The sequence below is a fragment of the Dioscorea cayenensis genome, chromosome 9 (assembly GCF_009730915.1).
Source record: "Dioscorea cayenensis subsp. rotundata cultivar TDr96_F1 chromosome 9, TDr96_F1_v2_PseudoChromosome.rev07_lg8_w22 25.fasta, whole genome shotgun sequence".
In the NCBI taxonomy this organism is placed as follows: domain Eukaryota; kingdom Viridiplantae; phylum Streptophyta; class Magnoliopsida; order Dioscoreales; family Dioscoreaceae; genus Dioscorea; species Dioscorea cayenensis.
The window spans coordinates 30669331-30693048 of NC_052479.1; the positions used below are offsets into that span (position 1 = coordinate 30669331).

The following is a 23718-nucleotide window of genomic DNA, read 5'->3' on the forward strand; positions in this document are numbered from 1 at the left end:
TACATGCAATACTTACAAAGTGTTTATGATATAAATTTTGTTCACCAATCTTTAAGGAGCTCACCTGCAACATCTTTATAACTTACTTTCTTCTTCACCTGGTTGGCACCCGGAACTGGTTGCGTTTTCTCGCATTCAGGAACAGAAGTTGAGGTCTCAACATTTTTCTCGCGAAGCCTCAATGTTGAGGTCGAGGTCTCAACATTTTTCTGGCTAAGCGTCGGAATCATATCCAGTAGCATTGCGTGTAATGGGTCAACCATTTGCTCCAACTTTTCAGATGCATCTTCTTTCTTATCTTCTTCAACTTTATGTACATCAAGGTGATCTTTGTCCGCTTTACCGTCTTGAAGGTCTAGCTCGGTGTTGGAGGACCCTGCTTCATGTGTTTCTTGGACTTTGTTAATATCGTCATCATGTACTTCAAGGAGAGGCGTCTCATTGGATTCAGCGGCTCCTGTACCATTTTCATCAGAAAAATCATCTATAGTTTCATCTGGATTAATTTTGGCTCGCCGAGTAACAGCCCTTGCTCGTGTTCTTCGAACAGGCTTCAGACCAGGCCTTCCTTTTGTTGTAATTGAGCCTGTTGGTCTTCCTCTTTTTCTTTTCCCACTTATATCAACCATTTTTTCTGTGGAATTCGGCTTCTCCTCTGTTTCGCTTGTTGTAGCATGAGCTCCATGGTCCTGTTTTCTGTAGAAAATGATGAACCAAAGTTACAATAAAATCTAAATTAAATGTAGGTGGATATCTATAATCTATTTGTGAAATTGTGTTGACAGCCATCGATTTACTTTTCCAGAGGAATTGATAGCATTGCATACCATATGATAATGAATGTTGATTCAAAGCTTGTATCTAAATTAACATGGATAAATTGTTGTATCACATACCCTTCTTCGATATTGAAATCGATATCTTCTAAGGTATCTGGCTTCAAGTTATACTCATCCTCAAGCAACTTCTTGCCCTTTTGTATAGAATCTTTCAACCATAAGTGTGTTACAACATGCAACTTTTTGCTATGTAGAAAGCATCTCTGATTAGCCGGAAAACTGCAAAACTCACAGAAAAAAAAAAAGTAAGAAGGATAATTCATTATATATCACTATCAAAATTGACCAACAATGATGATTCACAGTTTTCATTTAATTCAAAGACATTTTCTCAGAGTTCCTTCTATGTGACTCTTGATCTATTCCTACTTGTAATTTTTCTCTCCTTTTTTTAAAATAATAAACTAGCAATACACTTCAGGGTTTAGGTATCAGATACAGTCGATATGACAAAAACGGGTGCAATCATGCCAATAATATAAGAGCTAAGATCACCCAATAAAAGAATTTTATTGTTGTGAAATGAAAAAGGTATTGAATGGGGGATGAGATTGTGCTGATAAAATTACAAGAAAATTTTCGAAACTAATATTTCATACCTCTCATAAATTTCATCGAAATTATAGGATTCCAAGGTTGAATATACTACTATATGAGTGGCATGTGATATACTGCTGCAAACTTCACCGCCATGCATGCTAGTTTCTAGCTTCATCCTTCTCACAGCCAGCTCTGATACTATTACGGCGCCCGCATTTCTTCAGAAAAAAAAGGCAACTTCCAATCATTTATATAGAAAGATTATTCTAGTATAGTTTCGGACCTAATCAGTAAATTGAGAAACAACACAGTGAAGCAGAAAAAAGAAGAAAACAGATCTTACCTGCTATTTGCCATTTCACAGAAGTAAATGCAACAACTGTGCAATAGGCACATTGTTTCCCATGGGCAGTACTTCTTATGGTACTCTTTAATATGGACATTTTCGGCTCCAGTCATGTTATTGAATATCTGGAAGATAGATTAACTAAAAAGACTTCAGATGGGTCCTTCAATGTCAGTCTAACAACAAGTGGAAGTTCAGAAAAAAAAGATGTGCTGACAAAAGTTGAGGAACCTTGTTAACAGGCTTCTAGTAGTGAAAAGAGATGGTAAATTGGTAGAAACAAACCTGCTTAATGTCCATGATGTCAAGATCCAAGTAATAAAAATCAGAAAAAGGATCAATCTCTTCTTGTAACTTGCTCTTTGAAGAATCCGAAAGAAATAAAAAGTACCTTCAAAGATAATGCGTTGCATTTATAAAAATAGCAAAAAATATCAAAAGAGTAGAACCAAGAGTTGCAGTTCAACTAACTTTGGCTGCAAATTCAAGAGACGTTTTTGTGTGCAGCAATCCAAGATCCAAGAATAGTGAATGACATCCCCATGACGGGTAGCTGCCTGATATTTGATCCCTGCAAAAACATATTAATCAATGATGAAAAAAGAAAAAAAGGAGTTCAAATGCGAAATGAATTTGGATACCTTTTCTCTCGGCAGCAATGCAGTGAGTTACTGAATCATTGAGATTCATCGAGAAAGTCCCTCCATTTTCTGCCACTAATTTGTGAAAATACTCCACAGAATACGATGGAGGGGTATTGATAAAAACTAACAAAGTCAAGGAAATTTTCTTCTTCCTTAATTGGATGTATTGATATATAGAAGATTAAAAATTAAGAGTTCCCAAATATAATTTTGTCAATTTATTTGAATCACACAATTCAATAATGAAACAAGTAAAAGCACTGCATCTCATATGAAAATAGAACATGTTGAGACATGAAATGGTATCAAGGATACAAAACATCATATTCGCAAATATCAAGGTCTCCCCTTTAACACCAGATATATCAGTCAGGACGAAATGAGCAGGGACTACAGAAACACTTCCCTTGTCTTTCTTCTTCATGGTCCTTTTGCGTGTGGAATTATTAGTTTGCAACCCTCCATCATCTGTTCCTCTGTGAGTGTTTCCATTGCTTGTATTTACCAAGTCAACAAAAGCTGAAATGGGACGGGCAAGTAGCCATATCAAAAACATGTTTTTAAAGGAGTCACATGCAACAATTTGGAGTGGGCTAGCCCTCCCAGGTGAGGAACATCAACATAGCAATAACTATGATGCCATATTTAACCGTATATCTCAAAATAATAACAATATATCATACAACATACTAAGGCAGATGAAATCATGTGTAAGCTCTGGTTTTGGAGCTCGCCGTTGACTTTTGAGGTGGCTGATAAAGCCTTTTTGAGATGTTTTTGACACAGTATGCCTTATTTTCCAGTGCATGTGCATTCAAGTTGTGCATACTCAGAATCATATAATCATCTTTTGATACATTAGGCATCTAGTCCATGATTTTGACAACACAAATGGCTCTTAACTTCATAATGGTGTATCTACACAAAAGTAATTTCATATAATTGGACAGGTTTAGGGTTGTTTTCACAAAATGATCAGCATATACAATCTAAGTTACTAACAGAAGTTTTAAATCTGTCAAGAATGAGATTGGGTGATGAGCAGGACATAGCAGGAAAAATGACAAATGCTGCAAGTTATCCTAGTGCATTAAAAGATACAAAAACCAGAAAGGTTCATAAAGTTCATTAGATATAGTGGAATGCTCACATTGCACATCAAGGCACTCGTGCCAAGGTTTGTCGTATCTCACTCGTTGAATGCGTGGAAATCTCAAACTGTATGGTGCAGAAAAAACCTTCCAAAAGGAAAGACGTTCAGGTCTAGAATGATGAAATACATAACCATGGCATCTAGTATGCAAGAATTGGAAGCCATATGAGAAGAAGGGAAATATGATGATAACTTAGGACTAGTACCTCAGACTTTATGGTTCGGATATCACTAGTTATGGAAAGGATGACAGATCTGAAGATAAGAAAGAATGAGAAAAATATTAAATGAAGAACTTACAAATGATATCTATTCTGTGATATTGAAGGAAAAAGGTCACAAACTTATCAGGGCTGTCAATCCAAACATCCGGCCTCTCCTTTGAATTATTTGTTACTTCATAAAAATGTGGAACCTTTTTTGGGTACTCGTTCTTCCTGTGAACATATAATTTGAGGTAAGCAACCATAACACAAACAAAAGTGGGTTGCCATCCAGATTTGTGAAAAGAACACTGAAATAATTTCAAGTTAGAACCAAAGTTGCTGCTTGAAAGTTGAAAACCCCATCCATAAACATCAGACAATTGATGCTTATCATCTTTAATAAAAATACCTAATTTATTCATATAAAGAAGCCTTCCAATTGGGGTCTGTAATACCAAAAATAACCTCATCATACTGTAGAATCACCTGAAATATGGCTTCAGCTTGGAAACAAGAGCATCGAGCTCCTCATCAGACAGACCAGTGCCCACACGACAGAAAGAAACAAATCTACAAGCGAAAACAGATTCTATTTTATTATATACCTATGACAAAAATGATTCAGGAATTGAACAGTAACAAGGCCAATATGTGAAAAATAAAAGCCATGATCTTGACATATTTTCTGAATGCATATACTTTCTCTAAACTAAATCCAATGATAGAAGTAACTTCTAACTAACTTACAATGTCTCCACTGATAAAAACATCCGTAAAACTAATTATTGCACTGTAGTCAAAATGATATCCATCCAGTCTAATAGTTCATCCTACCTACACTCCGAATGTTGAGTCATACACAAAAGACACTAATAACAGAATGCACCCAAAAGACACTATTGCTTTTTCAACAAAAACTCAAGTTTAATTTTTGAAATAGAATATCAATGTTGACTTTAAAATCCATTCTCATTGTATATTAGCATATAAATGAAGTATTCATTAACATTAATTACCGTTTGGGGTAACCAGAATCTGATTGCTCAGCCAATCCAACTAAAAATTGTGCAACCTGACAATGGAAGGAAAACTGTTAAACCAGCTGGGTTATCTGGAAGATGATATAAAATCAAATAGATGAAAACATGAAGCACCTCTCCTCCATGACGGCCTGAGCCAAAATATCCTCCTAGTGCCAAAGCAACACAGTAAGATTTCTTAATCAGGCAAGACAATAACTACAAAACAATGACCAAACAAATTGTTTGCCATAGAAGGAGAGTCACCAATTATAAGGGCATCCAAATCAGCACCAGCATGTATATAGTCAGGTTTCAACTTCAACCACTTTCCACTTCGATCACCAGGTTCCCATTTGGAACCAAGGTCCTTCAAAACAACTCCCTCATCTCTAACAATGAATATATATACATATATATATATATATTAATAAATAAATAAACAAACAAAGGAAACAAAAATAACAGTAAAATTGATAACTGTATCCGGCAAATAATGTTAGACCGCATGAGGATATCATTTTATTATACATCAAGTTAAGAGAGAATCAAAAGGTGCCATTCTTGTTTGACCTTTCCTCTTCTAGTTGGTAGGCAGGCCAAGGTTATAGTACACCACAGAAGAAAAGATTGAAATATGATCACTGAACTCTAGTCACTACAGAATTTGTTTGCTTTTCTCTATATTATTTTGCATGATAGGCTCAAAAGTTTTATAATCAATAAGCATGCATATACATCTTTATGATGAAATTTTAAAGCATTAAAAATTGTTTATTACACTAAAAATTCATCTATCTGAATCTATTACTTTACATACCACATTATGCTTACATGTTTCCATGCTACTATATTCACACCCCTCATAAATGCATATTGGTTTAGCATAATGAGTATTTCTAATCTTGTACAAAGACACTAGCCTTAAAACAAAAATAAGAAGCAATCAACAGTTTGTCTAAATACTTCATGGCTTAATATGAGAACATCAACAACAAATAAGACAAGAGTTATGAGGTATATAACCGATTTTCAACAGTTTGTTTGAAAAACTTCTCCACGTCATCCAGAGTATGGGCAATAATTGACCAGCATGGTTCCCCTGAAATGGAATATAACAATCACATGCCACGATGATATTCCAATAAGTAATTAGGTTTTGCATAAATAATAAGCCCAAGATAAGTTTAAGAACTTAAGTATGCCAATGTCAGCTTTTATGGCTCACCTGCTGAACGAATATCATTAAGGCCTCCATTAGGCACCAAAATTTCTAAACGTCCCTTCAAAGGCTTCACAACTTTTTGCAAAAGAGCTTGTCGTTCTGTCAAACTCTGATGAATAACACTAGTATCTCCAGCATACAGGATATCAAAGACAATATCTGTGCATATTTTACATCAAGGAATAATACAGCGTCTAGGTTCTAAATTTTGGAACAAAAAATAGTAAAAATAATTAAGATAAGGGACATTGAAGCTGCATCAATACCTTCATAGAAGAACAAGAAAAACAAACACCAGCTATAAATTTCAAGTTGATTGATGTTGTAAATAGGAAAGCTCAGATTTAAAAGTTGTTGAAACACATTTATCAATCTTCTACATCAGAAGATAGAGATACTAATGTGCCTATGCTGTTTCTATGGTGTTTGTTTGGAGTCTAATCAGCATCTTCTGACACAGGAAATTAGCTTCTACATCTTGTAGTGTAGCATTGATGCACTACTAGGGTAAAAAATCAAAGTTACATTCACGCCAAAGCAAATATCAGATGGTCCGGTTAATGCTTCATAAAATACTTTAGTCATAGAAAAGAAGTTAATCTCCACTGGAAATGTGGAAGCGAATCAAGTATACCATCACTTAAAGTTTGGAGCAGTAGCAGACACTTATTCCTTCACCAACAAGGCATTTGAAGCATCTCCATGACAATAAATAATTCCAGAAGACCAGAAAATTTTTCCAAAGGATACAGCACAACTGTATGTAAAAATTGTATTAGACCAAAGAAATGTTCATAAAAGTCTATAGATATGAAACATATGATGCTAATTTCAGTAGATACCTGGCGATCACTCTCCAGTCCTTCCCTAGCTGCCTTCGCTGCAAAAGAGTTTCCTCATCGTTATGCCAAAAAAAGAAAACTAAAATCAGGGTGATTGAATATACCAGCATCAGACTGTTTAAATACCTATTTCTTGATTTGAACCAAATTCTGCAAAACGCTGAGCAGCAGTGTCCCAAACCAGCATTTCACCATCCAATATGCACCTATTTAATGAATTTACCAAAATTAAAATTGTTAAATCTATTACAATCAGAAATTCAATTATATGAACTAAATGGTTAAATGTAGTGAAAAACAAGATAAGAAGCCAACATCAAGGCACACAGAGAAGCAAAGCAGGATATGATATAAACATTGTCGAAGCAAAATAGTGAACAGATAGTAAACAATGATGATGTCAGATTTATCCATATCCTGATATGGTTTAACATGCCATCAGAAATTTAAAAAGAGATTGCACTTTATAGGTAAAAGTAAAACATAAAATAAATAAAAAAATACCTATCTGCAAGAACATTCTGCAAAATGACACCAGACATGCCATGCGAATATTCAGTATGGTCAAGAAAATTCCTGAATACATTGAAAAAATTTTGCTTAGTCAAACCAACCACAGTGAGTAATATTTAACTTATTAATGATAAACAGTAAAGGAAGACGTTCACAAAGGAAGGATTCACCCCTGCTAGAGATTGAAAGATATGGTAAAAGAGAAGGACCAAAACTTCAAAAAAAAAGAAAAAATGGTCTCATGGCTAGTATTAAGTGTTAATTCAGGCAATGTAAGGCAGAGAGCTCTATGTGATCGTTGCCTGCCAACTTTGGTTGCATGCCAGAAGGTAGAGCCAGACCTCAAGATATGGAAGAAAATTGGCACCTCTGAAATGTAAATTCGAGGTGGAAAGCACAACTCAGAAAAAAAAAACCCTAGGTGTAAATAATCAAACCGAGATTACCTTGAAAAGAAGTGTATCTCTCCACCATTCTTGTGAATTTGTATTCGGTCACCATCAAATTTGCACTCAACAACTACATTCTTTCCATGAAGCTTGCAAACAATGCAAGTTATAAAAAAAGTGAGAAACAAAACTAAAGTCAAGCCAACTGAATAAATTATAAGAAGAATGTACAAAAATGCTAGCTTATATCAGGTAAAGAGTGACCCAACATACAAAAAAGAGAAGATGAAATTTGAAATGACATGAACAAAGGATTAGACCAGATCAGAGGGAAGAAACAGTTTACAGCTAACACCAAGTTTCATGAGATGATTCCTCACTGCAAATAGAAGTGTGTTTGTCCTCTTTTTATAAGTTACATTATTAGAAATCTCTAAGAAATAGTATATAAAAAATCATCATCTAAAGTTTCTGGAAGAGAGATGCAAAATCCTGCTCCATCCCAAATCATTAACTAGTAGTGAGTATTGATTACAGATCAATGCAAACAAGCTGCATCTCAGAAAGTCAGCTCTACCTTCACTAAATTTGGTCATTCATATTTTATTACACAACGTAATGTACACCTGAAAACCTCCTGTGCTTAGACTATTCAAACACATTATTCAAACATGAACACAGTGCTTTGCCTCCATTGTTGGTTTCTCAGAGGTAATGATGATTTCAAGGTTTCTAAAAAATTTGGAAAGTTGAAAGGATAGATATTTATTTCACATAAAACAGAAAGGGATGATTATGTAATATTGTACCACCCAGTCAAGAACAAATACCTTCTTCCATGCAGTACTGGCATTACTTACTCTCATAGCTAACTGAGGTCTAACAGCTTTGCCCACATCTATATCCTGATTTAAAAAAAAGACTTTGTCAGAACAACATGAAATATTGGATAAGCATCTTAAGAAAGAAAACAAGCATAAAACATGTTAAAAACATCCACACTTGATATCAGTCACTGGAATCATTTATTGGAAAAGTTTAAGTTCATCTGTTCATAGCTCGAATCCAAGCCATGATGTTTCACATTCATAAAAAATATAATACCTGTCTTTTATGTCGTTGGCTTGGATCCTTGAGCTTGTCGCAGACTAATTTTAAGTCACAGGTGACATTGAACAAGTCTTCGGCATCAGGGTGAAATTCGTGAAAAATGCTCTTTTCACTAATCCCCAACTTAAGTTCTACAGAAGAATGAAAAATATAATGTCCAAGGATCCTCAAATAATGATAGGAGGGCGTGCCAGATACTTGCCAGCAAAGTACCTTTCAGAATAATCATTAAAATCCATTTCATTTCCACTGGATTTGTTTTTTTAATGAGATCAGAAAGTATGGCAGCCTTGTCCCCCCTGCCAAGACATAGCTGATTGAGAAAACAAATGGACTAAAAAAAAATGCAGGCACAAAACAATTGTGAATCAATATGCTAGGTTAAGGCCAATCACTATAAAAGTGGCAGACATGAAGTTCCATGATATACTTCAAGCTGATTACAACCAAAAGTATGTGGCCAAAAGTAAGGTTCTTGCTTAATAAAATTGATATCCTATTTTTCAATAATAATCAGATTAATACTTGAAATTAGACATATGTCAAATGTAACAAACAAGCAGTTTCTACCTATTTTCGCATGAAGCCAATCTATCAAGCGCATCATTCAGTTCTTTGATCGTCATTCCACCAGATGCCATGCCTTGCCTGCGTTGGAGTACCTGGTAAATCATAGGAGTAAAATCAACTCAAAATTAACATGAAAAAGCATGAATTTTATTTTCTCTAAATGACTAATTTTAAGTCTTCATTGAAAAACTGAAACCAACTCCTACAGTAAATGAAAAACCCCTTTATATTCAAAACCTTCATAGCAAACTTACAACTTTTTAACTGAGAAAAAACATTTAAAAACATTGGCTAGCTTGCAATAACATAATACTAGAAATTTTATTAATCACAAATAAAAGCTCTACAAGACAAAATTTACGAAAGTATTTCAACTCTAACTCCAAAGATCAACTTGCCTTTGAATCACAGAAAATGTAAAAGTTAACACTTTTAACGAATGTTCGGTTGTTCCAACTTCAAAATTTCAAACTGAAAAAGGAAAATGAAAGAAGAAAAAAGCAGCAAGACCTCAGCAGCGACGAGTGAGAAGTTCCCTGCGTTGGCCCCGGCGCGAGCTCCACCCTTTCGCCAATTCACAAGTTTCCGTGCATCATCAGAGTCCTTGGAGATCCCCAAGGCATCAACAAGCGCATTGGCGAGTGCGGACTCCTTGAGACCGTAAGTCCCACGCTCGCGGTCAAGTCCAGGGAGGATGAGGCGAACGGCACTGAAGTATTCCCGGCCAGTGTAGGCCACGTCCAGGAACGTCCGGAGCCGCTTCCTCTTTTTCGCTGACGTTCTGTCCCGGAGCATCGCCTCAAACATGCTGCATAGCAGCCCAAACCTAACCGTCTCGTCCGTCATCACCGCCGCCGCCACCTCCTTCTCCGGCGATCTCTATCTGAAGCTTTTGAAGTGAGACGCGAAGCGTAGAGAGGAAGGAGAAGACCCCAAACCGCGAAGCTTGATAACGGGTCGGATTCATACATCCTCGGATTCGGTTCATTCGGGGAAAAAACAAACGGGTCGGATCCTTCTTCTACATCCTAAACCAACTTTTCGGATTCGGGTCGGATCCTATAGATCCGAAATCAATTTATATCGGATTTGATACTGTGAGATCCGACCCGTTAGCATTATCCGAATCCGAAATACTCTCTCGTAGTCGTATCTTCTCTCTTGGTTCTCTCTGGATCTCGATTCTCGATCATGGCTCGCGTTCTCTCGCAAAAGCTTCTACCCTTCAGGCTCGTCAACCGCCGAGGTTTTTGCTCCGGCCATCCGGAGAAACTGTTGCTCGTCGAGGTCGACCTCAGCACCGCCGGCAATGAGAAGTCGGGGTCGGACGTTGAGACTTTCATAAGGCAGCAACTCGAGGAGGCGATGCAACTCATGCTCATCCTCCGGGCCACCCCTGATTGGTTGCCCTTCCGACCTGGCTTCTCCTTCTGGGTCCCGCCCCTCTCCGACCGGAGTCTGTCAAAGCTAAGGGAGTTTGCCGGAATGGCCTCAGATTCCATGATTATGGAGGCAAAGCTCTCTTTTTTCATCGGCCGCGGATGGCCCTCATCATCCTATTTCATTGATGGTATGGTTTTAGATCTTTGATTTGATCTCTTTATTCGTTGAAGTTTGGATAATCTAGCTATTCTTTATGGCGATTGATGATTTCTTCCTGCGATTCTTACATTGCAATCATCGGAAATTTGAAACCTAGCACTCTTTAATCTGTAAAAATTTTTAGGGCATGTTTGATTCGTAATATATGATGGATTTATTTTCTTTCTCGCATTCTCTGGAATTTAATTCATGGGATCATATTGCTGGTAATGTTGAGACTGTGGAGTGGTGTTTGGTTACACTTAGAGTCTTAGAGTTAAAAAATAAAAAATAAAAAGAAAAAGAAATAAAATGATATAAAGCGTAGGAAGAAACTTGGAATATGTGCATATGTAGTGGACATAAAGACTAAAGAGAAAAAGAAAATAGTGACAAAGTTGGAGTAAATTAAAATAGCAGAGAGCCATAAAATAGGTATTCCTTATTGTTTACAAAGATAGATACTATTTAGACAAAAGAATGAAAATGGAGATAAAAAGATATGAGATAGAGAAATATGATGTTTTATTTTCTGTTAAAAAGATAAGACCTTTGTCCATTTAATGGTGATGTAAAATTACTGCCTACTATTTTCAGGCATCATACTTCACATAATGTGGTAATTTGATTTCCATGGGCATGTGCAATGCCTATTTGAAGTTTTGAAAATGGTGAACCAAACAAACAATCCTGCACAGATTTTACATAAAATGACTCTGATTGCAGCAGCTGCAATAGGTTCTTTCTACAATTTTTTTAACCATTTTAAGCTTTGGGTGTTCTTTGTGGTAACAATTATTCCTATATCTGTCATATCAATGAAATCTCGTATGCTGATTATTCTCATATACTGTTAGTCTGTTATGTGACATGAAAGCGCTCCCTTCAGTATAGTAAAATCAAAGGTAAACATAGGCTTACGGATACAATTATTTAATCTAAGAGTGTAAATATAGACAAGCGGAATTTGTGGCAGATATCGTGGTTGGAACTTGGATCTTCTTTCAGGAATCATCAGGTCTTTGTTATTTAGTAGAGTAGTCACTTTGCTATCATCACCTTCACACCTTTATATTGCTATATGCATGGATCTTGTTATAATTATGGGGTTGAAAGGACCAGATTATGTGCTACCTAAGTTGCAACCAATGTTATTCTTACGTTTTACTTAGTTCATGCATCTTGTTTAGCACAGTTCTTGTTAAAAAAATAGTTTTTAAGAAAATGGTTACTTGGAAAGAAGGCATTCTTTGAACTTTTAAATTGGAGTTTACGTTAAATGTTGTTTCTTAGAATTTGCAAACCTAAAAGGTGTAAAGAAGCTCCTTCAGCTTACTCAAAAAGCTGGGCCAAGTGCATTAGTTTACTTTGACTGCATTCTTTTATTTGGAACCACTTCTGTGTTCTTTAATTATATCTTAGAACCATGATGGCTTAAAAGATCTCGAGATGTTTGTACCTACTAACAGATTACTGATTATTTGTCTATCAATATTGTAAAACTGTGGTAGCCACTATTATATGGTTTGTTCCAATTGGCTGTTTAGTTTATTCTTTTTGTTGTTATTCTTGACTTGCTACATGGTTGACTACAGGAGGGCCGCCTCATCAAGTGAATGAGAACTCTGAAATTGGGACAACAGAATCTGATGACAACGAAGAAGAAGCCTAACCTGTATTTAGCTAAGAGAAAAATTAGAGGTGAGATTTCTCGTCAAATCCTAGATTGACTTTCTATGCTGATAAAACTATTGCTATAAACTGAACAAGCAACTAGATACTCATCTTTTTATTTTCTTTGTCCCGACATCACAATCTATCCGTATCCCCCTATCTACTAGCGGGTATATAAATGATGAAGTCATCTATGGATGAATGATAACAGATTATGAAATATTGTTTTCGGCTTTATCATTTATATAGTAACTTAAACTGATGTGCATTTCTAGCTTCTTTTTTTTTTGTGTCAGTTCTACATTATTAATTGGAGATAATAAATCCATACATTTTGATTTGCAGGCCTGTCAACATTGTACATATTCGAACTTCACCGGCAGCTAATGACTTCTGTACATACAACAGGGAACTTGCTAAACAAAGACATTTCGTTCTAGCATTACTCTTCTTTAGTTGTTTAGTATATTGTCAGAAATTATCTATTTATTGCTTCCTTTATTACATGGTTCTATGTTAATGTTTATGCATATCAAAGTCTTGGAAATAGGAAATTCTCAGAAGGATGAAGAACATTGATGAATTCATTAATTCAACAATTTGTTTTTTAAACTCCAGCTTAATGTTGTTTGTTTTTGCTGTGGTTGCAAATGATGGGCTTGGATCCAAGTCAGTTGATACCCTTTTTTTAATGTGATCTTGTATCTTCAAAATTTATCAAATTCACTTCATCATTTTTATTATTATATCCATTATTTGAATGTATCAGGGCTTAAGGTATATGTTTTCAAACTACTTAACAGCAATCTATGATCAGTTTCTTTGAACCAAATCAGATTGAAGAAATAACTTTTTTTTCATGGGACAAAGCCACCGATTTTTATCATTATATTTCAATCATGTATTATAATGGAGTTGAACTCTCGATTTTCACTAATGTAATGGTGGTTGAAAATTTAGTTACTTAAAAATTACACTTTAATTTTAACCTTATTCTAAAGACTACACAAATCTAATTACTAATCACCCTTAGATTATATATATAAAAAAAAAAAAGTGATTAATCACTCCACATAAAAAAAATAAAATAAAATAAAAGCCACCAAATAGAATCATTAAGCTGAGTGAGGTAAAGTGAGAAAACACATTGACATCCTTCAAAAATAATAATTAAAAAAAAAATCTAATTAAACAATTTTCTTAAATAAGTGAATTTTTTTAGCATATATATATATAATATTCCGGCGGAACATCTTAATTCCGGTGCGTGTTTCTTGGCTCGTTCTCTTTTGTTCGTTAAAGTTCCATCGTGCCAAAGTCCCAACCTTCGGTTGATCTCTCTCGCTCTCGCTGCTGCCAGACGAGACTTCAAGATCCCTCTCTTTGCGATTCCTCCGGCCATCAATGGAGGCGGCCACCGGAGCTGTAGCGCCGCCGCAAGAACAGCAGCAGCAGCCAGCTGCTGGAAAGACGGAGCGGCTGAACACCGCTGTGCAGCAGCAGTTGAATCTCGACTCCGTGAAGACTCGCGCTCTGAGTCTCTTCAAGGCCATCTCACGCATCCTCGAGGATTTTGACGCCTATGCTCGTACCAGCACCACCCCCAAATGGTCTCTCTCGCTCTCTCTTTCCTTCTCCCCTTTCTCGCTTTTGTTTTGATCCGGTCCTTTAATATATGTAAGTAATTTTGGATTGGATTGTTAGTTTGTCAGGCATTGGAGTATGCGGTGGTGATTATTCCATTATAGATTTTCACTTTTGTTTGTAGTTCAAAATTTGTCCTTCCTTGTCTTCGTGCGTATTGTATCGCCAGGAACAGAGAGTTGTTCTGCTGTTTCTTTCCTTTTTTTTATTGATTGCCTTTAATTTATGAGATCTTAACGAAAAGGTGGAAATTTGAGTTTACAAACTTTCTAGTAGCTCTGATTTTTGTATATACATTTAATGCTGAATTCTAAAGCTTTTTCTATATAGAGTGTAGCATTGTGCATTTTTTATGGGTTGCTGAATAGTTAACTGGGTTGTAGCGAGAGAGAATCTAAAGTGCAAATTTTTTGATAGTTTGATTGTTTAAGGATGTAAGGTCATGATAGTGATGGGTTATAACTTGAAAGTTTACTGACTCTTGAAGCTAAGTTCTTTTGTTCTGTAGGCAAGATGCACTGGGGCAGTTTTCAATGGTCAATATGGAGCTCTTCAACATTGTGGAAGACATTAAGAAGGTTTCTAAAGCATTTGTGGTGTACCCAAAGAATGTGACTGTGGAGAATGCTACAAGTATGTCTAAGAATGCGAGTGTTCTTTTTACCGTGAATGACAGCATTTTTCTTGGAATTTTGGAAGACATCACGAACTTTGATAATCTATAAGAATTTCTATGAATTATACCTCGACTTATGTAAGAATTTTTATGCCTTTTCAATGAGATTCATGCTTGGGTCTTATCGTTCCAATTCTTTTTTCAGGCTGAAATGTTGTTGTATATCATGTTTCTTTGCATTTTTACTATATACTCTATTATTATTAGTTTCTCGCATTGGCCAGAAAATGACGTCATAATTTTTGGCATCCAACAAAACATTTATTATCTGTGGCTTGTTGTTGAAAGATGGTCATGGTTTATTCAGCGCACAAAACAAATATAACACTCAGCTTTTCCATTCAATTCTTTTAAAATTCTTGTGTTGTTTTTTTTCATGTTTGCATACTGTCTCCTTTTCCATTCAAGTAATTGTTTTTTATTTGTGACTCTTGCAGTACTGCCTGTAATGCTATCATCAAAGTTGTTACCAGAGATGGAAGCAGAGGACAATGCAAAAAGGGACCAATTGTTGTCTGGCATGCAAAATGTACCAATACCCACGCAAATTGAAAAGATAAAGGTTTTCCTAGTGCACTTAAATATTCTTTTAGGTTTTGCAATACCGGCATTTTTAATTTCGGGTTATTTCTCTTCTTGCAATTAGGTACTAACCACTTAACTTCTACAGGCAAGAATTGATATGATTGCAGCAGCATGTGAAGCTGCTGAGAAAGTTATAGCTGATGCTCGGAAAGCCTATGGATTGGGTTCACGCCAAGGACCAACTCTTGTTCCAACCTTGGATAAGGTACAAGCTGCAAAAATTCAAGAACAGGAGAATCAACTTAGAGCCGCTGTGAACTATGGCGAAGGTGGTGGTGCTCCTTATATTTTTGCTTGTGATATTGTGCTCTAAGCTGATAAAGTCATTCATGTCTCTTCAAGTTTTTAGCAAAATATATCTGTTTAGTTTTACTCTGACACATGAACAATTTTTTAGCTCTTTATCTGAGTGAAAACATGATTCTTCAGGTTTGCGCATTCCAGTAGATCAAAGACATCTCCCATCTTCCCTTCCAAGTCATTTGGTAGATGTGCTTACTTTTGGTGATAGCACACAAAGTTTTGGCGACAATTCTGGCAAGTCATTAATAATTTTCTTTTCTAATTATTTGATATGCCATTTACACCAAGTTTCAGCTTTCATGCTGTGTATATGCTGCCATGTGGGAAGGTTCTTCATTAAAACCTGACATGTTTTATATGTGTTGCATATCAGTTTGACTTTTGTTGGTTATTTACAGGCATTTATCAAAAGAATACTCCCACCTTCTCATCCAACAATGTTAATGCTCAGGGCGGGGTAATGCAGGTCCAATCTAACGTTCTGGCTTCATTTTTTTCCCTTTTTTTTTAATACCTAGATTTACAAGCTTAAATTCTGCTGAGTTTGTGGAGAAGAAAAATCCTATTGCTTACATAATTTCAATTTTCAAACACCACTAGATCAAAATAGGTGCCTACATAGAGATTAATCATTGGGTAATTTTATAGCTATTTGTCTGATAATTTGCATTTTGCATTTTGAAACAATGAGAGAATTGTTAAGATTAACTATATGCCTGTAATTCTGGATGTTAAACTAAATAGTTGGTTGCCTCTAGCTGTAGAATAGAATATATGAGCATTTTTTAGAATGTTTAATTGGAAATAACTATAGAATTATGTTTTCAAGAGCAGGCTGCTGGAGCACAGTTAATTGGAAGATCTGTTCCATCACCCTCTGGTGTTACAGGAAACACTAACTTTGACAATGTCAATGCATCAACGCCACCTATGCCTTATGCCAACTCACCTAGATCTGGTACAAATATGATGAATACACCCTCTCCTCAGCAACAGTCACAGCAACAACAACAAAGGCAGAAAATGATGCAAATTCCTCAACATCAACAGCAGCTTCTTGCTCAGCAACAACTGAGGCAGTCTACAAATCCAGGAGTATTAGGACAAGTAAAGTCTCTTGATTCAGATTAGACTTAACTGATTTGAGCTTTGCATAATCATTCTGTTGAGTCTTTTAATTTTTGAAATTATTATTCTTTGTGAATACTTAATAATGCTTTAAACATTAGCTCTTGTGTCTGCGTTTGATGCGGGGAACTTTATAAAACACTTGGCCTCTCTGAGAAATCTAGTTTTTCTTCTTTGTTTCTTCAGTGAACTTGGTATTTGCTTTATTATTCTCTCTCCACCTTGATGATATAAGGATTTTAAAAGCAATTTCTGATGCAAAGTTTTTTATCGTTGAGATAATTCAAACATGGGATTCATGACAAACAAACTTTTGGGGTAACACCTCGTCATGTAAGTAAATGCATCAACTATGGTTTAAAGCAGCTTCCCACCCGACTAGTAGTTGACTCTTTCAGGAACACAGCTAGTGTTACTCTTTGTTGTTATGTTATCTCGTGTGAATCCTTGATGTGCCTATGCTCTTGAAAAAGTCATTATTAGAGTATCTAAAAGTCCCACATTAATTAGGTTAGTGAAGATAGATATGGATGTGTAAGTGTGGGTCTTTCATCGTATTTGCTTAAGCAATTCAGCTGAATCAAACATGGCATCATAACTTTGTTAATCGTCTTGTTTGCAACATGCCTAGCTAAAATGGACTAACTTGAATCAATAGAACATATTAAGTAACAGTTTCAAGGTTAAATTAGTAAATGCAGATATGAACATTTAAGTATGGGTCTCTCATTCTATCAACTTAAGCTTTTGGGTTAGATCAACCCCAAATAATAGTCTGTGTTTGTATTTAACAGCCATTACTTTTAGTGCAACTTGAGGGACTTAGATTGAAAGTTGTCCCAATGTGGTTTTTATAGCAGTGCTTATGGGAGAGACCTACATGGCTGAAATTCTCTTTAAAAGTACTTTATTCATAGGGTGGCCTGTCTTTTTTTGAATGGATGATATATACTCTAGTTACCTCTACCTACATAGCTATTCCTTTCATCCTGTTACTTGTTTAGTGCTCCCTTTTTTCCTGAAAATGTAATGATACCAGAAGTCCCATAAATCATTGAACATAGAGAGGGTGAAAAGTAAAGAAGCATTGGATAATAATCATAATATAAGGAATTTTTTTGAACATTCCATTGAATTTTAGCTGGTCATCCACTCTAGACGTTTATACTGGATCTGCATTGAACCTTTTTTCGGCAAGTATGTAGAGAAAAATATCACTTGGAATATATGAATTTTTTTTTTGAAAGTTTTATATATATTGTATTTGTATTTTATTGGGAAATTCTCGCTTATAGAAATAAATCTTTCTGGCAGAACACTATATCTCAATTGCATGATTTACAGGGGCAGGCTCAGCAGAAGTTTCAACAGGTAATTCAGCTACCTCTATTTCCTTTCCATATGTGTAATTGCTCTCACATTGATTTAATGAGATAAGTTCATGTTTTTATATAGAAATGGTATTTTTAATTAATATGATCGGAACGATATTTTCCTAGGTGCCTGGCCAGCATCAGATGCAGTTTTCTCAATCTTTATCACAGTCACAGTTCCAGAACAGACAAATGCAAGCTGCGCACCTACAACATAACATTGCTCAAAATCAACTCACCCAAGGAAATCAGCTTAGGAATCATTTGAGCCAATTTACTGGAAGCGCTAACAGTGCATTGTTCAATGCTGCACAGTCACAACCAAATTCTCAAATGGTTAGAATTTGCTTTCTTCACTCTTAAATATAGTAGTAATTATTCTTGAAACTTCCATCTGTGCAATTCTGTTGAATATTTTGCTGGCTGAATTCACACACTCTTACTTGATTTGTTGTGAGCATCAATATGGAGGGTAATTCTCTGATTCAATATAGTTGCTAGTTTTGAAGTTGTCTCCTTTGGTTATTTTTAACTTCGCCTATGCAATTCTGCTGAGTATTTTGCTTGCTGAATCCATGCACTTTGACTTCCATATGTGGTTGGTTATGAGCACAATATGGAGTTCAACTCTCCAATTCAAAATAGTTGGTAGCTTTGAATTTAGTCTCCTTTTGCAATTTGCTTTTGATAGAGAAGTCGTTACTTTGAACACTTGTAAGTTCCATCTATGTATTTCTGCGGAATTTTTTTCTGTTCAAACTCGTGCACTTTGGTATGTGGTTATGAGCACAATATGGAGTTCAATTCTAGGATTTAATATTTCAGGAAGTTTGAATTTAATCTCCTTTTGAATTTGATTGCATTTAAAATTTTTTGTATGAGAAATCTTCTCTGGAAATTTCATATTATCTGTTTTGCATGTGTTTTTTTATTTATATTTTCACAAAATGTGGGCTCACTTTTTCTCTTGTTGGGGCACCATCAAGCCTCAAACATGTGATCTCTCATTTTTCCTTTAAGTTGCTCTTGTGGATGAAGACTACAGTCAATGTCTCACTCTTCCTTTTTTGTACTAATGTGTTTGTCATATGCTCTATGAATTTTATTGCTAGGTCAATGCTATGTGAGTTCACCTTTTCTTTTGTACTTGATGATGCTCATTGGCTGCAATTTTGAAGTCCTTTCAACTTGATTTAAGGCCAAAATCGCTTTCTGATGTGATAGTTAATATTGTGAGTTTTGTTTCCTTTGATAAGAGCTGTAACTGTTTGCATGGAATGCAAATGTGTTGGAGTATCTGTCCTAATATTTTAACAAAACTAAATTTCTATGTTGATCATATATGGCATTTATGACATTTATCTTGTGCTCAATACAAATGTCAGATATCTATATACATTTGGAAATTCTAATGTTTTTCTTCTTTATTACAGTTAGCAAACATGTCAGCTACAATGCAATCACAGTCACTTATGCCACGAGTGCAGGTTAATTTTTTTTTTTTGTGTTATTATTATTATTAATCTTGTTTTGTTTCACTGGCACCACTCTCCTTTGGCTGTTTCATTGGTTATTGTAAAAAAAAATATTAACGACAGAGAAATGCAGGGTTCTTGATGATTAATTAGGTTAGAATTTTGTAGTTTCAAAGAATGTGAATCACTCAAAAATACCTGTTCTTTTAGCATATTGGGATGATTTTGATTTTGGTATTATACGTGATGTTAACTGCTGTTTCTTTCTTTCTTCCCGTCTACAACACCAGTTTGGCTTATCTGGTGCACTTCCTCAAAGGAACCATTCTTCGCAAATGCTAAATGATCAAAGTAAGTGAAACATGTCCTTCTTGTATACTTGATATTTATTCTTAATTATCAAAATGGTCCAAAGGCGATAACCACCATCATTAGAAGAACAATGTCCAATGTGTCTTTTTTTAATTATTTTTTTAACTGCTTTTTAACAAAACCTATTAATACTTTTGCGCTATCTTGAGTTGAAATTTACTGATTTTAGTGCATTGCTGTGATTGAGGATATTGATCGGATCGGATCAAACAACAAGAGTTTATCATGTTATTCTTGTGCAGTGTTCGGCGTGGGTGGCTCGAACAATGCTAGTATGGTAGCAATGCAACAACAGCAACATGGTATTCAAGGTGGATATGGTAACATGAATCTTCAGGCAAACACTCAGAACCTTCAAGCTGGTATGGTTGGTCTCCCAAATGCTTCCCAGAACCCGAATTTTCCTCAACAGAGACAGCAAAACCAGCAATGAATTTACCAAATTAGAGAAGAATATAAGTGCTTGTTTGTTATGACTGGAAATTTTAACTGGTTTTATTTGTGTAAAAGAATTGAATTTCTCTTTTTTGTTCTTGCTATGGATTGTTCAAATGGAAAATTTTATTATTATAAACTGTTTTTGGGTCAGGGACAAGTATGTAATTATAAAGAATTCAGGGGGGTTGCTGCATGAGGACTTATAAAGAAAAGGGAATTTTTAGGTTTCTCAGGGACCTGATGGTAATTTGGCTGCTAGTATTGATACTGGTGGGGGTCTCTCTTTTGTTTTCGTTTCTCTCAGAGAGAGAGAGAGAGGGAGAGAGGGCATCGACGGCGCGGCCATGGCGGACGAGGCCGGAGGAGGGCGTTCTGCGATTCAGGGAGAGATCTCGGAGAGGTCTCAGGTGCGTGTGTGCTTGTTTCTCTTTGAAATTTTATCGATCTATTCGCCTTCCATCTCTGGCGGATCAGAAGGATCTAATCCGTTCTAGGTTTAGGGTTTTTATCACTTTGGCTTGTTTCTTTTTCTGTTCTTGTGTTCTTGTCTTGATTCGTGGAGTTTGTAATTGATGATGATTTGTTGCCTGAATTTTTTTTGTTTTCGTGTGTCACGCTATGATTGCAGTTGTGCTTCGGTGTGGATGGATATTCTAGTTAGAAATGTTAGAATTATTTATTTTTATTTGGTGATTTGTGTTGTTTTCTGTCGGTCATGGTCTGTTTCCTGAGTTTTATTATTGGAATGGATCGGGTGCCTGCTGTGATGTGAGATTGGTGACAAAGTAAACACCGAAATGAGGGTTGTATGCATTCGTGTTTATGTTTTGTTGTCTCTCTGTTTGGAGTGCAAGAGAGGCGAGAGTTGATTTCTCGTGTTGCGTGATATAATTATTGTCATGAGCTTGTGATTGCCCGACAAATTTAGGTGGTGATTTTAGTAATAAAGTTTGGATCTTGAGTATGTTTCACAGAAGTTGATGGTTGATTTTGGAGTCTTCTAAGTGATCATTTAGATTCCATGTTATTTCATCTTGCCATGCTACTTAACTATATCTTTCAGTAGGTTTTGGATGTTGTGTGTTGCAACTGCTCAATCTGTTTCTTCTTATGAGTTTTATTTTTTTCGGTCTATTTTATGCTAATGGTTGTTTCCTTCTGTCTGTATGTTTAGGATCAAAATGCCTCTGGTACCCAGAATTCGCCAAGTGCTGCATTTCAGATGTTCCCAGCCACATTCCCTTGCCTCCTACCAGGACTTTTTCCTCAGGCTAGCTCTGAACAAGAGGATCATGGGCCTGGGATTTATGCTGTACCTGTCAATCCATACATGGGACCAATGGCTGGGTTTCCACCAAATACTCTTATTCCTCTAACCTATAATATCCCTAGGTAAGCTGTTGAACCTAAGTGTGTGTGTGGGTGTGTGTATGTGGCTCAGTGGGAGGAGGTTACCTTGGTGTAGCAACTACTAGATAGAATAAGTGCATGGACTAATGTTTGCTTGTTTTTTTTTTTGTCTGTCAAGAGTCTACTTTTAAATAGACTGCTTTCCAAGTTCTATAACTTTTGAATTTTGCATAATTCTTAAAATAAGATGCTGTACTCTCATTATGTTGTGTATGAAGTTTAAATAACCTAGAGTTCGATGAATTTACACATGTTTTCGTAACAAGTGTTTTTTGCTCACTATTAGGAGAACAGATTCTGCTGGAACTGCAGCTGGAGAGAATGGGCAAGTGAGGCCACAGCTTGGACGGCAAAGACAAGTGGTTGACAGACGTTTTCACTTTGCATTCCAGCTTGACTTGGCGCTCCTACTAAAATTAGCTGCAATGGTTTTCCTTTTTGGCCATGAAGGATCAAGACAAAGGCTCATTCTTCTTGTGTTGTTTGCCTTGCTGATGTATCTGTGAGTGCTTATTTCTTTCTTCTCTAGGTCACTCCTTCTGCATGATTTATATTACTACATTATTCCACCTTTTTTATAGTCTTAACTAATTTCTAAGCAAATATTAACAATCTCATAATATCTTGTTTGTCAACTTTGAGTTCATTTGTACATGAACACTTCCCTTGCTTCTTCTTTGTGCTTGTTTCTGTTTTATGTACATGTTTTCGTTGCGTCATCTGGTTTTATATATTTTGCAGTTATCAGACTGGAGTTCTTCGCCCCCTTGTAAGATGGGTCCGACAGGGGGCTGCTCCTCCCCAACCTAGGCCTGCAGTCCCACCAGAGAATGCCCCACGCCCAGAGCCTGATGAGAGAAATGAGCCTCGACCAGGTATTTTTCCTGATTATGACAAAATTGTCCTGTCCTGAGTGTTGATGTTGATCTTGGTTTTACAATAAAAATTCACCTGCATCACTGCAGTTATTAGTGTATCTAGGGCCAACCCAGATATTGTTTCTAAGCCGCCTTTGCTTCTTTTCGGCTTTGTTTCAAGTTGAAAGTTTTTCATGGGAATCTTCTTCCTGTTTTTTTTAAGCCATTGTTTGAACCGTCCTCTGTGGCAGGAGATATCATGCAACGTGCAATTATTTGATGCTGTAAATACCACATGTTTGAGAGATGTTTACATAATACGGGTTTATTCTTCTTTCTTTTCTTTTGGCAGAGGAAAACCCAAGAGTTGATAATCAAAACCAACCTCCTGAAGCAGAGAACCCGCCGGCTGCAAATGAGAACCTGCAGCCGCAGCCAGAGCCAGAGAGAAGGAATGGAATTGACTTGAGAGGATTCGCCAGGGAGATCCAAACATTTATCATTGGTTTCATTACTTCTCTTTTTCCAGGGTTTCATCATCATCACAATGACTAGTTCTTGCTGTAGCTAGCTGTAGGTGATCAAATGGCAGGCAACAGCTTTATAGAAACTGAGAAATAGATCCGAAATTCAAGTTCTTTTCCGGTTAATGAGACTTAATAACAGAAATCTATCTTCACCCGTATACATTGTAGCTTTACTGATTGTGGATGAGTTTTCAATTGCAATGTTGCTTTTCTCGATTAAGGTTCTCTTCTTTAAGTTTTGCAGTGATATTGTTTGTAAAAGCAAAGTATAGCTAGATG

General features: G+C 36.1%; 4 protein-coding genes across 4 annotated transcripts; 3 read left to right on the forward strand and 1 right to left on the reverse strand.

Annotated features, from left to right (window-relative positions):
- Positions 1 to 9: 9 nt before the first annotated feature.
- LOC120268727 (DNA ligase 4) lies at positions 10 to 10357 on the reverse strand. The gene is made up of 27 exons (XM_039276016.1): positions 9907 to 10357; positions 9397 to 9488; positions 9040 to 9125; positions 8821 to 8957; positions 8547 to 8621; positions 7774 to 7865; positions 7319 to 7390; positions 6941 to 7020; positions 6815 to 6852; positions 6723 to 6729; positions 5976 to 6131; positions 5774 to 5849; positions 5015 to 5139; positions 4883 to 4917; positions 4745 to 4800; positions 4215 to 4298; positions 3867 to 3959; positions 3729 to 3777; positions 3520 to 3607; positions 2685 to 2888; positions 2367 to 2492; positions 2197 to 2296; positions 2011 to 2116; positions 1723 to 1850; positions 1439 to 1597; positions 897 to 1058; positions 10 to 696 (listed from the first exon to the last, which is right to left on the reverse strand). The coding sequence occupies exons 1-27, from the start codon at positions 10240 to 10242 to the stop codon at positions 42 to 44; spliced, it is 3417 nt and encodes a 1138-aa protein (XP_039131950.1). The 5' UTR covers positions 10243 to 10357; the 3' UTR covers positions 10 to 41.
- Positions 10358 to 10536: 179 nt separating this feature from the next.
- On the forward strand, positions 10537 to 13251 carry LOC120268726. The gene is made up of 3 exons (XM_039276015.1): positions 10537 to 10966; positions 12573 to 12678; positions 12997 to 13251. Exons 1-2 carry the CDS (start codon positions 10588 to 10590, stop codon positions 12647 to 12649), a joined length of 456 nt encoding a protein of 151 aa, XP_039131949.1. The 5' UTR covers positions 10537 to 10587; the 3' UTR covers positions 12650 to 12678; positions 12997 to 13251.
- A 669-nt stretch (positions 13252 to 13920) lies between these two features.
- On the forward strand, positions 13921 to 20656 carry LOC120269431 (mediator of RNA polymerase II transcription subunit 8). The gene is made up of 12 exons (XM_039276764.1): positions 13921 to 14261; positions 14804 to 14928; positions 15409 to 15533; positions 15642 to 15825; positions 15986 to 16093; positions 16258 to 16325; positions 16694 to 16966; positions 18302 to 18358; positions 18487 to 18696; positions 19794 to 19847; positions 20126 to 20186; positions 20450 to 20656. Exons 1-12 carry the CDS (start codon positions 14056 to 14058, stop codon positions 20638 to 20640), a joined length of 1662 nt encoding a protein of 553 aa, XP_039132698.1. The 5' UTR covers positions 13921 to 14055; the 3' UTR covers positions 20641 to 20656.
- Positions 20657 to 20833: 177 nt separating this feature from the next.
- LOC120269432 lies at positions 20834 to 23655 on the forward strand. Its single transcript, XM_039276765.1, has 5 exons — positions 20834 to 21052; positions 21820 to 22037; positions 22342 to 22557; positions 22797 to 22930; positions 23265 to 23655. The coding sequence occupies exons 1-5, from the start codon at positions 20990 to 20992 to the stop codon at positions 23465 to 23467; spliced, it is 834 nt and encodes a 277-aa protein (XP_039132699.1). The 5' UTR covers positions 20834 to 20989; the 3' UTR covers positions 23468 to 23655.
- The last annotated feature ends 63 nt before the right edge of the window (positions 23656 to 23718 follow it).

Bases quoted from the DNA above. Each gene is read 5' to 3' on its own strand.
- LOC120268727 (XM_039276016.1), bottom strand. From the start codon at position 10,242: ATGACGGACGAGACGGTTAGGTTTGGGCTGCTATGCAGCATGTTTGAG. The intron at 3,778-3,866 runs GTTTGTGACCTT...TCTTATCTTCAG, and splicing joins TGGATTGACAGCCCTGATAA to ATCTGTCATCCTTTCCATAA. The intron at 2,297-2,366 runs GTATCCAAATTC...ATGTTTTTGCAG, and splicing joins CATTGCTGCCGAGAGAAAAG to GGATCAAATATCAGGCAGCT.
- LOC120268726 (XM_039276015.1), top strand. From the start codon at position 10,588: ATGGCTCGCGTTCTCTCGCAAAAGCTTCTACCCTTCAGGCTCGTCAAC. The intron at 10,967-12,572 runs GTATGGTTTTAG...GGTTGACTACAG, and splicing joins ATCATCCTATTTCATTGATG to GAGGGCCGCCTCATCAAGTG.
- LOC120269431 (XM_039276764.1), top strand. From the start codon at position 14,056: ATGGAGGCGGCCACCGGAGCTGTAGCGCCGCCGCAAGAACAGCAGCAG. The intron at 14,262-14,803 runs GTCTCTCTCGCT...TTTGTTCTGTAG, and splicing joins ACCAGCACCACCCCCAAATG to GCAAGATGCACTGGGGCAGT. The intron at 16,094-16,257 runs GCAAGTCATTAA...GGTTATTTACAG, and splicing joins AAGTTTTGGCGACAATTCTG to GCATTTATCAAAAGAATACT.
- LOC120269432 (XM_039276765.1), top strand. From the start codon at position 20,990: ATGGCGGACGAGGCCGGAGGAGGGCGTTCTGCGATTCAGGGAGAGATC. The intron at 22,558-22,796 runs GTGAGTGCTTAT...TATATTTTGCAG, and splicing joins TTTGCCTTGCTGATGTATCT to TTATCAGACTGGAGTTCTTC. The intron at 22,931-23,264 runs GTATTTTTCCTG...TTCTTTTGGCAG, and splicing joins GAGAAATGAGCCTCGACCAG to AGGAAAACCCAAGAGTTGAT.